The following is a 13057-nucleotide window of genomic DNA, read 5'->3' as shown; positions in this document are numbered from 1 at the left end:
CACACATTCATTGGCCAAAGATTGACGTATTTCAACTGTTCTGTGTTTCGATATATTCATGACCATTTCGTCCTTGTTGTTTTAAAGGATTAAAGAAACGAGTATGCGTGAATATGCGTGCGTCGGGGTCACGGAAATGCGTGGCAAGAAATTAGCGAAAACGTCTGTTTTTCTCTTACGCATAAGGTGTTGGTGTAGAACGATGCATAGCGCACACCAGCGGACAGCGCGGCCAGTCCATACGTGTCCGTGTGCGTCAGCCGCGCGCTAGGCTCTGCGTGAGTGGCGCCTCGCACGCTCATTCCTGCGTATATGTTAACAATTTTATAACGCCTAAACGGTGCATTTCCGGTTCATGGTTCCTTTTAGACTTTTTTTCTACTCGACACATAGAACACATTTATGCAATAAAAAACTTTAACAATTTTTTTCATCGTTATAAACAATTTTGCGGTAACTTTTTTCTTCAAATGTCCACCGATCCAGAGATCTACTTTCACCCCTAGAAGCCGTGACCATTACTTTTTTTACACCCTGTACATATCTATTCTGATACTTATTTTATTCTTAATGCTATCAATGTAAATTGGCTATGTAACCAAGTAGATTTGTGGAATCGCCGCAGGTTGTTACAATACTGTACATCTTGTATGTGCGTATACACGGTAAAATCAGCAATTTGGTTATTTTAGACATTCGGTTTTATTCTTAGCCAGAACAGTATCTCTACCGCACGTATGAAGTGATTTTATAATAAAAGCGAATGCAACCATAGCATGTACTATTTAATCAATTCATTTTCTTTTTCCGTATACAGTAATGTTGCGGACGAGAGCCGTTTCCTCTACACGGACGAGAGCCGTTTCCTCTACACGGACGAGAGCTGTGGTTTATCCCCACTACCTCGTTTGATACGTGTCGCCGAGAAACCAATTCTTGGAACCATCGCGTTCGAGCTCGACGCTCGAGAAGAAGGACGTCATAAAAAACAACGATAGCATTAGGGATTTAAATAGGAAAAATTGAAGTTTCTTATTCGCAAACGGATTTTCACGCAAGTAACACCAATCGATTTCTTGTGCTCTCCCGATTAAAATGATGTCAAGCACGACATGATTCCGATTCTTTTTAACAAAGATACATAAAACTTGGTTTGTAGAACGAAAGGTCATGCTCATCGCGTTATGTAAACAGACCCGGGCGCTGCTCTCGTCCGTGAGTGGTAGTCGATTCGACGAGCGCGGCTCTCGTAGCATGTTAGAATGCTACGAAAAGTTCTCCGATTCACTAACTCCCTATTATTCCCTCATATTTTTGTGTTTAATTATTTAATGACTGAAATTATTAAGAAAAAGAAAGCGTAACACAAAAAGTATATAAGTACCGTTTTAAATGTTTAGAAATTTTTATTTTTTTATTTTCAATATTTTCTTTCCGACATTGATTAAATATAATATACATAAATTCTGTTAGCCAAATCTTCATTTACTGTCATTTTTAGCTTGTAAAGAACTGATAGAAAAGTAACTTTGACGATTCTCCGTAACCGTCGCAGGGTTCCAACCTTTATTATTTAAATATCTTTATTATAAATAATCGGAATCATGTCGTGTTTGACATCATTTTTATCGGGAGAGCACAAGGAATCGATTGGTGTTACTTGCCTGAAAATTTGTTTGCAAATAAGGAACTTCAATTTTTCCTATTAAATCCCTAATGCTATCCTTGTCTTTTCTGACGTCATTGATTTCGGGCATCGAGCTCGAGCATCGACGGTCGAGCGAGTCCTTTTTTTTTTTGCTTCTCCGGTCGTGTACCAATTATCTCGGCGACCGAGAGCACAAAGGAAGCCGAATCGACTACCAGTCACGGACGAGAGACGCGACCAGACCCGAGAGCGGCTCTCGTCCGTAACATTACTGTATATGACAAAGTGTGCGTCTAATCCGTGCGGTGTAGAGAAAATACGTGCGAAATTCTGAATAACTTAAATACAAACAATATCCGTTATATGGGATAAAAATTGGACACGTAAAAGGATAACAGTTTAGTGGAAATCACCTGGAGCACATCAATCGTGTAAACGATACCTTATTATTGATTTAGTAAAATTACTGAATGTGTCAACAAACAGTACCGTCTGAAGTAGCTTATAAATTATCCTAAACCTATATGTAAAATGCACAGAACTCATGAGCCTGAGAGTACTATACGTTGAAATCAAATATCTTGAAATGTATTTTTTGAACTTGTACTGTTCTTTAACTCACCAATTTAATTAAATATTAACAGACTGTCCTTAATTTGAAATACATCTTGAATAGAGTGCAAATATAGAAACTATTGTTTGAACAACTATATGATAGAAAAATTATTTCAATCAATTTCAACTTTAGATATGCTGATTTTATTACATGCTATTAATTCTTGTAAGGATGCTTGATTAATATTCTACATATATTCATATGCTAATTAAGATTAATATATGTTGTATGTATGTTTCATAGCGACCAAGAAGTAACAGTGACAGCGTTGTCGGGAACTTCACAAAGAGCTAAAATATTAGGAATCGACGATTTTGGATACTTACGTGTACGAGGGGAAGAAGGGAATATATTTACAGTGCATCCAGACGGTAACAGCTTTGATTGTATTCAAGGTCTTATCATTCCAAAGTAATCGTACATGCGTGCATTGACATTAATATTGAAGATTGACTTATTACTTATTATATTATATTATAGTATATATATATATACTGTCTTCAAATGTAACGGTATATATACGTGTTAGGTGAGTGTGAAATGGGAGTAATGGAAAAGTATTGTTTGTATCCTTCCTTTCATGTTTCATCGTTTGTCTATACAATAAACATGTGTAAACTATAATTTTTTGTAATAACTAATAAACTGCACTTAATAATTGACATCACTTGTGACGTTGCTTATTCGCATGTCACTGATCTGCCTTGCTTTGAAACTATGAATTTCGGATAGAAGACTGGATTTTCTTGATTACCGAATGAGACGTTCGTCGAACAATTTAGAAGATTCTAAGCAAATCGCTAATCCATAATAGTTTACGGATTTTATTATCGGTGGTACCCATCTCTGGCCATACAATCTCCGGATTAGGTGCAGTACATTTACCGTCAAAGGATTGGAACACTCCGTCCTTGGAGTCGCATCTTGTCGCCCGTGGTGAATCTGGGAGCCAAGAAACATCTGCCGTATACGAGCCCTAAGAAGATTCACGCGGAACTGCACTTTCGAAAAGGCTCTGTAGAAACTGAGGTTGAAGGTAAGCTCGGAAGCCGTTGTCCAAACGGCGAAGATGTCCTCAGAGGAGCCCCCCCCCCCCCCCCCCCCCCGCAATGGGTGGTGGGACTACTTTTCGAGTACGCACCCAGGCCAAGAACTTCATGGATTGCGAAAGGTTAGCTGTTATCGAATGATTCCGATGGATTACTCGTGTCGAGGATCGTGTGCCGACGACGTCTCTGTTTTGGCAAATCGATTTGTGATAAGCTGTACCAATACTTTATAGCTGATTGTGTTCTGACGGAATATTTCGTAAGCCTTGCTGTCTTGCAAGCGTTTTGCGAGTTCCCGGTAATTCGTTACGAAAATTCCGTTGACAATGTCAAATTTTGAGGTCCGCAAGGTAACCAGCTAGTTTATTGCCGAGCAGCATGATTTTTCGGTATTCTTCCAGTAAATTTCACAGATCATTTTGCATATTGTCGACACGATTTTTAGCGTCATATTGTAATCGTGTTCGCTGGCATACCAGATCTATGATTGCGAATGCCTATTGTATTGTCCGTAATACCTTAGTGCGATAACACCTTCTGCATTTTGCCTTCCTTTAGTTGTCGTTTTGCTGACTCTAGTATACGCAATAAAAATGTATTCGAGGTTGTACGTTAGGATGAACCAATTTGAGTTGTTCGGTTGTACGTGAAAGGAAGTGTTCAAGTATTGGATACGTGCTTTTGTTATATCGCAATGTTGTGCGCGTTGTATTCGAGTGTGTGGGTGTGTTACTTTAAAAAAATTGTTTATCTTTCTTTCTATTTCTGTTTTGTGCGTGTATAGTGGATGGTGTATCCTTTTGTCCCGGGATACATATCAATTCGACATCGCAAGGCCGTGCGATCATATCGTGCTATTCGCCGCCGACATTAGACCGGGATAGATGAGTGGTTGGAGGAGGCAGATGTTTGAGCTCTACGCAGAGGTGTAAGATGCGAAGATTTTCGACTGCAGCACCGTCGGCGGTAGAGTGAGGAAGTTTTCATAGTTTTCATTCGGTCCATACTCTATTCAGTGATGCTAAAGTTAATGGCCGGAGTATTGAGAATTTCGCTCACTATGCACATACACAACTCCACGATTCGCGTGTACGTGAGCTCAGCGCTTCGGATGACTTCGAACAATTTCGAGAGTTGAAACGTTGAGATTCAAGTCGCTGGCAAGATTGCCGTTCGAGTTTCTTTCGTCTTATCCATGCAAACGGAAACCCTGGTCGCTGGCAAGCGGCACGAGCCACCGTAATGCGATTTTGGCTTCCCGGATATTTTCATTTTCCAAGATATTCTTGTAACGAAAAAAAAATTTCGAAAAATTTTTTATTGCGGAATTATACGTTTTAGGACCTTCTGATCACACTGAGACTATTAAAAAATAGATTTTTCCAAAATCTGGAATGTTTTTTAATACAATTGCGTTTAAATAGCTCAATAGATTTTAATGAAACTTTATATTTAGATTTCATATTTTCGTCTCAAAATCTGGTTAATTTTTTAACCCAATCTGTTCATGAATAATGATAGTTTCCTCTTATAATTCTATAATTTTTCGTATTATTTAGTATAAATATTCGTTATTCGTAAAAATTAAAAAGATTGTTTAAATGAATCTCATAGTGAATTAAATACTACGTAAAAAATTAAATAAAATTTTTCCCTATTTTGATATGTAATGAGGTAAATGAAAATTCACTTTTCCCATATTCAGTAATTTACGCATATGATTTTTGGATTTTGAGTGCCGTGGAATGTTACTAAGTTTAAAATTACTTTTACAAATTGTACAATATGTTTTTCCATTGCATTTTCGTAATCATTTATTGTGGTCGGTTTCTGTTCTGCTACTGCTATTGTGGATATCTGCCATATCAGGACTATTTCCTAACTAAAAAAGATTATTAGAATATAATCTCATATGATATGTAATACTTGTACATACTGTTAAAATAATTCCAAACGAGCGTCATCTTTTAGTTAAGTACGTTCATGCATTTCACAAAATACGTATCTAACTGTAATAATTTGAATAAAAAATCTCTGAGAGAGTCATCATATGCCCATGATGCATCACACAGCATTACTAAAAATTATAAGGTAATATGTAAAATATAAGACGTACCGTAAGCCCACCCACCACGACAAGATAGAGACGCATAGCGAGTGAAAAAACGGTGCCACATGCTTAGGCCACAATATCACAGTAGGGAGAAAGGAAAAGCTCACACAGCATCAATAGTTGGTGCACAGTTTTAAAAACATTCATTTAAAGTTCCATGTACTTGGGGAGAAATCAGAAAGAATGACTAGAAGTAATATCTTAAATTCAAAAAGAGTTCATAAGGTATGAGAAAAAATGGAATGAGATAATATTCAAAAAATTAAGGAATACAAAAATATGAGAAGTAATGAACATATAGAAAGGGTATTTGTACATACATAAGATTCTGAGAAGAGTTTACGAATTTTATCTGAATAATATATTAAAGACATTGAAGAAATTTTTAAGATATCTAAAGTCAAACAAAATTAAACATTATAAAGATGAAAAACTTGTCCCTAAGTGATTAAGCATACGACACCTTTGAAAAGAAGAGGAAGAAGATGGGGAAATATTAAATGAATAGATATCAAGCAAGAATGCAAAAAAGGTAAGGTTTAGATAGAAAGCGAAACGATTGCAAATGTAAAGCACAACACTATTTAATTCCAAAAATATTATTAAAAATTTGAATAAAAACGAAACTAATGGCTACGAATATAAATTATGACTTGACATTAATGCAAAATGATTTGGGCCAATCGAAATTGTAGAACTATTTTCTCCGCGGGCTTTGAAAACTGTTTTAATCACGGCAATGGAATTTACAGAATCATGACTAACTTTATTTCTCTTACAAGTTTTAACATCGGTTAGAATAGACAAAATTCTGTCTGCTTCTGCATTTGAGTGAGGAAGACTCCTTACAACATTCACGAGTTGTTTCAAGATTAGGAACAGAAGATTGTTATCTTTATCCCTTGCAGAATTAATTTGAACCTATATGTCATCAAAGCACAGCTGTGACAATTCTTGACATTGCACTTTGTCGAAGGTATAATACAACTTATTCCATTCTTCTTTTAATTTTAGGTGGTCAAAAGATCCTAATTTTTGTGTGACGTAAATTAAATTTTTCAAAGTATGGTCTCTATTACTATCAAAAAGTGTTAATTTCGAATCAAAAACTTGCAAACTGCCTAAAAATGTATCTTTTAAAGGGAAACGTTTTATTATCTCGGTAATGGCTCGAATGTAAAAAGCTAAATAAAATTTTTTAATTTCAAGGAACGTTTCCTGGGGCAAAGTGTTATTATCGACATGATCCTTCAAATAATGTTCACACTCAAAACCGAGGCAGATGTCCTTCAAGTCTAATAAATTGTTACCGGAAAAAAAATCTATGTGAAACATTCACTCGTTTATTGTTGAATATTCTGGTTTTATAATATGTCCGCACAAATTTTGAAACATGAGTCTAGATTTATAACATAATAAATGAACGGCTGTCCTGCGGGTTTGGAAAAACGCGTTAAAAGAATTGAAATAATTTAAAATATATTTAAGAAACAAAAGATAAGCTTTCGTTTCTATCTTTTTTATATCGCGAAGTAGATTATCAGCCGTATCGTTTTTTTAATTTTCAAATACTTCCGAAATTAAAAAAAGATTTAATGAATCCCAACATTCTAGAATGCGTGCTATGCAAGCGTGCATAGCTAGCCAACGCGTATCGCACAGTTTAAAAATTTTTTTTGGCTTATTATTATTAATAAATTCTTGAAAATTAGCAAAATTCGCCGACCGTTTGGCGCTACTATTGATATAAACTGTTAAATTTTGAATACATTTTTTAATATAACTTAGGATTTCTGAACAAGCTTTACTAGATACTAATGCTGCGGAATGGCAAATACAATTGACTTTTATTAATGAAGGACACCTCGTTTTAAGTTTTGAACAAAATGAGAAAAAGCGCCCGATCATCACTGATGCATTGTCACATGTGAGTCTAATTACATTCTGCACATGAATTTGCTTTTTGTGCAATGCTTTCTCAAATGCTGAAAATAAACCTTCTACAGAACAATCTATGATGTCTAATTTTACTAATTCTAATAATTCTGTAAAAGCTGCAGAAGTTTCCTAGTTTACATATTTCATTAAAAAAGTGAGTCATTTTACGTTACAGATATCAGTGCTTTCATCAACAAATATAGAAAATTTATTATGTCGAGCACTTTCAATAATTCTACTTACTTCTACTTTAGAAAGCACGTTTGTAATAATTTTATTGCATTTTAGGCGGCTCAAGGTTAATTTATTGGCTATATATGAATCTGGGAATATAACTTTTAGAAGAACAATTAAATAAGCACTAATGTGAAAAGGAATATTGTGCTCGACAAAAAAAGCGCACAAAGCAATTTCAGCAATCTGAATCTTCTCATGAATATTTTTGGGAATATCACCCAGCTCAAAATCATCAAAAGCAGCACTGTTATGTACGGATAATTTTGAAACGTTCTCGGCGTGTAATTTTGTACCAAAATGATTTTTTATTTCTGATAACCCGCTATTAATCATATAATTTTTACAACACGCGGAATGGAATTTAGAATTGTTGTTAGAAACGCGTTGTAGCCAAGGTTTAAAATCATCGCGCTCTAACCATTGTCGAAGAAAAGTTCTTGGAATATATTTGCGTTTCGCTGGAGGACCATTCATCATAAAAAAACAGAACAAAAAGACAGAGGAAAAAGACAAAAAAAAATAAAAGAGAAGTATATAAAATAATGAAAAAATATACTTACCTGTTTAGTTCATTCCTTGAAGATGGACGATTACTACGTTTGCGTATGTCCGTTACGACATCTCGCCAAGAAAGCCCGCGTAATTTAGTACCAACAATATACAAGCGGAGCGCTGAAATAGAATCACATCTTGCATATGTTGCATGGTGTTTAAAAAGCGGTTATATAACGGGCATTTGGCTCATCCGCGAGATTCGTGATTTGTTGGTATACGTGACCGACCGAAGGTTGCCTTCGGTTGGAGAATCCGTTGTCCTAGCAGCAAAACACGGTCAGCTGTCGCATGACTCGTTTTTATCGTTAAAATTGAAGTTCAAAGTAAGCGTTGTCGAGCAACGGTTTTGAACTCCAGTCCCCATGTCGAGTGGGGACATCGGAGCCTGAAGGAGAGAGAGAGTACATCGTACTACATTAGAACGAAATAAAAGATAATTAGTGAGCGCCGCGTAGTGGTAAAATTTAGCACGTTCTCCGCTTTGCGGAGACACGCGCGGCTCTCGCCCCAGTCGTCTTACGACAGCCTAGCTTGCAACAGTCAGTCCGACCGTTCGTCAAGCGTTTCTCAGCTTAGCCAGTCTCAAGATTTTCAAGCAGTTTGGTTGCCAGACACTTGAAATCTCACTAGCTTTCAACAGCCGAAACATTGTCACCTACAACTAGGAATCTGCTCTGCTCGATTCATACGTATAATATGTACGACAGAGCACCTAGTTCGTCCAAGGGACAACTTTAGCGAGACTTGCGCTCTTGGAATCGGGGCCTGCCCTGATTCTCTGAGTTTCGTCTTCGTCTAGGAGCAACAAAGGCCGCTGCCTGGCGGACCTCTGAGAGACGGGTTACAACGGAGAGAGATAATGTACGAGCCTATCACCTCTGCGTTACTCGCGCTCTGCCACCCCGTTTAGAAGCAACCCCCGTGTGACGAATAGAAGCACACGGTGAGGTGAACGGAGTCGCGGAGCCAGCCTCTGGCCGTCCTCAGCCTCCAGGACTAGCAATTCACTAGTTATAGCGTGTCCCTCCGCTCGCGAATCCCCAAGTTATCGGGATTCGTACGAAACGAGCCTTTCTATAAGGTGCAAGGTGAAGAGTAGAGGTCCCCCCTCCTCTCAAGCCACTCGCTCATCGACTTCTTCTTCGCACCAGAAGAAGAGTCGATAATACAGTCCACTGCATTACCTTCGTGTTACAGGCAAGGTATTGCTATCCCCTCCACATAGACTCGTGAGCGAAGCCTGGAGTCGGGAATCTTCGGTACAGCTTGATTTACACTCTCGCTTACCGCCGCGGTTCCGCCGCTATTTCTCTTTTTCAGACGCCAACGTCGCTGAAGGAGGTAAACCGGCGTTGCCACCACCAACCAGGGGCCCTCCGATCCACCGCCGACCACAGGAGCCGCCGAGGACCGGAGCAGCCCCCAGCCCCCATAGACAGAAACAGAATTCAAATAAAACTCGTTCAAAAGCCCTTTTAAGGGCCGACAAAGATTAAGACTGTGTATCTGGTTCTTTCAAATATCCTCACTCTCACCTTATCCGGACTTCCGTTAGATCACTTATTTTAAGCGATTCTAACACGTGGCCTTTAGGGATTTTTATTTGAACCCGGGGAGGATTCGTGCTAAAGCACTCTGCTCGTAAAGAAATGAAACAATTTTAAACTCAGACTAAACTGTTATATTTGAACCAAGAGAAAACACGTCTTATCCGTTCAAAGGACTGGGGCGAAGAGAGCGTACCAAAATGGTTTCTCGCTAAATCTAATACATGTTTGTTAATTTTTGGTATCTTAGTAACAAGGAACCAATTACATAATTATGTTATAATTAATAAACTCCAATTCGTTAAAACTATCGTCAGCATTTATCGATTTCTAGCTTTCGAGTCTTTTACATCTTGGCGCTGGATATAATTTCTTAGAGAAGCGGAAAAAGGTGAGATTTTGATTTATTCTTTACTCTGAAATATTCTGTAGACTAATGTTTATAACTGGTTTCAAGCATATAAACTTATTCCAACTTCACCTTTGACGCCTTCTCTATTACATTCAGTTTAAACTTCGCGCCTTGAAGTTAGTGTCACACGTTGTCACACAACACCTTCCCCCTTACAACAAAAAGTGTTTCAATGAAACAGTTTTTCAACAATAAATTTACAACAATTAGTGACATGAATTCATAGACGAATACAAATACATGTTCCATACTAGTAGGTATTGCTGAGCCTCCTTCTTCCCACATCCCTGCGGTTGCCAAGCTACTCGGTCCACCTGGGGTCCCACGGAGAATGCAAGTTAAAGGGTGGTACAGAACACCCACGCATGTTCACAGCTATCACTTACAATATACAAACATATAAGTGCTATAACGGTTCAATAACATAACAACAATCATATACTAAACTAAAGTAATATAAGATAGAACCAATGTCGTAAGTAAATAACCATGTGTCATTTAAATTTATCTGGAGTCGTGTAATATAAGGAGAATCTTAACCTATATTTGGGAAACAACATAGACATAAAATGCATACTCAAACTACTTAAAGAGAATCTAATCTTATACATGCTAATTTTAATTTATTCATATGGACAATTTTAAATTTATCTGGTCCTATAGCAATTTCCACATTTAAATCATTATATATTCTAGTAATCTTATATGGTCCAAGCCATGAGGAATCGAATTTCGATGTTTTGGGTTCCTTTAATAGGTATACGTCATCTCCTACTACAAACTGCCGAGGGTTTATATTTTTGTCATACAACAATTTACTTTTTTCTTTTGCCTTTTCCAGGTTTGCCACTGCAGAAGCCTGGGTAGTGGAAATTTTGACAAATAGGTTATCTAAATAATTGACAAAGGTTTGCGGGATCTCTTGATGAGCAAATTCTGTTGGAATTATGGCTTTAACACCAAAAATAAGTTCGTGAGGGGTAAAACCGGTGGCTCCATGTACGGAGGTATTGTAAGAAAATATACCAAAACGAATCCATTCGTCCCAATTAGACTTGGTGCAGTAGTGCTTTAAATAATCTACGAACACACGATGTGCTCGCTCAAGTGAGCCTAACGATTGCGGCCGAAATGCCGTGGAAGTAATTTTTTGTATTTTAAATATCTTACAGAAGTTTTTCATGATGCCACTAACAAAATTACTCCCCTGATCAGTTTGAATTATCCGAGGACATCCGAACCTACTAATGAATTGCTCGGCGAAAGCTATTGCAACAGTTGTTGAAGGTATAGCAATGGCATCCGAATATTTAGTTAAGTTGTCCTGAAGTGTCAAAAGATAACGATTATTTTTCTTTGTCACAGGTAGAGGCCCTACAATATCTATTTGGATTTTCTCAAAAGCTCTTTGAGGGGTGTCTGTTATACGCATAGGTTGTTTGGTTTTTGCAGCAAGGATTTTGTTCCTTTGACAACTAGCACAGGAACGAACGAAGTCTGAAATTTGTTTATTCATTCTAGGCCAGTGAAAATCTTCCCGTATCCTTTTAAATAATTTGGCTACACCTTGATGACCTCCCACTACTGATTCATGATACTCTTGAATAATAGGGAGCCGTCTAGATGGAGATGGAGTTATAATTTCATCAGTACAAACTGTAATATTATGTTGTGAATTATCAAAAATTATTTTCAAAAGATTCTCAAGAGAATTCCATGTGATTGACTGTAAATTATTGTTGTTTATAGCTATACTAATTGTTCTAACATTCAGAGAGTCCATTAAATGTTTAAGGGATGATAATGAAGATGCAAGATGATCAGAATCCTGTACCTCTTCAGAATCTGTTTTAGAAAATAGATGAAAAATGTGATGTCTTCCATCCGGAAATACAATTGCATTTCCCGCATGAATTTCATAAGATTGAATTTGACTAATGGAGAACTTCGCTGGTTTGTGAAATAGTCTGACAATCAGCGGGAAGGAAATGGACAAGATGGTCTCTACGCATATAAAGATAATCTTTACTATAGATGATATTAGGAAGGTTGAAAGGATGAGGTGTCTGTATTTGTGTAGGTGTATTCATTGTCAAGACTCTAATTTCATTATCGGTAGCTGTTGTAGATTCAATATTTTTTCCAGGAAACATCATTACAGAGGATCGTGTCTTCTTCCTTAACGACTGTGTCGGTGTTACCTCATCGGGCGAAACAATCCTGGGCCGCTGAACCTGTGCCTTAACAGTCGTTGGGAAAAATACAGTCTACTCAACTCCCGGCACGACACAGTCTAAAATGCCGTTGTTGTCAACTTGATGCGAGGTGTTATTAAAAACCTTTCCGATAACCATCCGACTACCGTTTTCAGACTGTGTTCCCCTTAACACAGAGAGCGATCCTCCATCCTCTATATTAACATTATTTCCGATTTCTGTACAATTACTATTAAATTTAGCTTTATCTTTATCAATAAATTTTCCACATGTGAGAAAAATTGCAGCCACCATTTGTTCATTTCTGTCTTCTGTAGATTTGTCTTTGTCCGTATCCTCTTTCTCTTTGGAGTCCGCAGCAGGCAAATGGTTGGCGCCCACGACAACCCCCTGCACACTCCTTGGAGAAAAAGCGTCAGTATGTCTGAGTTGTTGTGTCTGAGTAAGAGAAGTCTGACTGTCCTTGATAGAAACTGGAGGGTTGCGCGATAGTGCATCCGCGTTAAGATTAACTATCCCGGGTTTATAGATTATATTATAGTCATACTCGTTTGATTTGATTCTCCATCTAATTATACGAGAAATAGGGTCTTTCACGTTATGTAACCAGACTAACGGTCTATGATCTGTTATTAAGGTAAACTTTTGACCATACCAATATGGCTGGAAGTGCTCAACCGCATAAACTACTGCGAGTAACTCTTTTTCGATAGTAGAATACTTAAT

At 37.5% G+C, this 13057-nt stretch overlaps 1 protein-coding gene across 2 annotated transcripts in view; it reads left to right on the top strand.

Annotated features, from left to right (window-relative positions):
- The window catches only part of Hcs (holocarboxylase synthetase-like protein), a 348010-nt gene extending 345096 nt beyond the window's left edge, over nt 1-2914 (top strand). For both annotated transcript variants that reach the window (XM_076386483.1, XM_076386482.1), the window contains one exon: nt 2508-2914. In XM_076386483.1, coding sequence (XP_076242598.1) covers nt 2508-2679 — 172 coding nt within the window. In that variant the 3' untranslated portion in view covers nt 2680-2914. The remainder of the gene's footprint in view (nt 1-2507) is intronic.
- The last annotated feature ends 10143 nt before the right edge of the window (nt 2915-13057 follow it).

This window comes from Calliopsis andreniformis, chromosome 10 (assembly GCF_051401765.1).
Source record: "Calliopsis andreniformis isolate RMS-2024a chromosome 10, iyCalAndr_principal, whole genome shotgun sequence".
Lineage (NCBI taxonomy): Eukaryota > Metazoa > Arthropoda > Insecta > Hymenoptera > Andrenidae > Calliopsis > Calliopsis andreniformis.
Note: the sequence above shows the minus strand (reverse complement) of the source record. Positions and strands in the feature narration are given on the sequence as shown.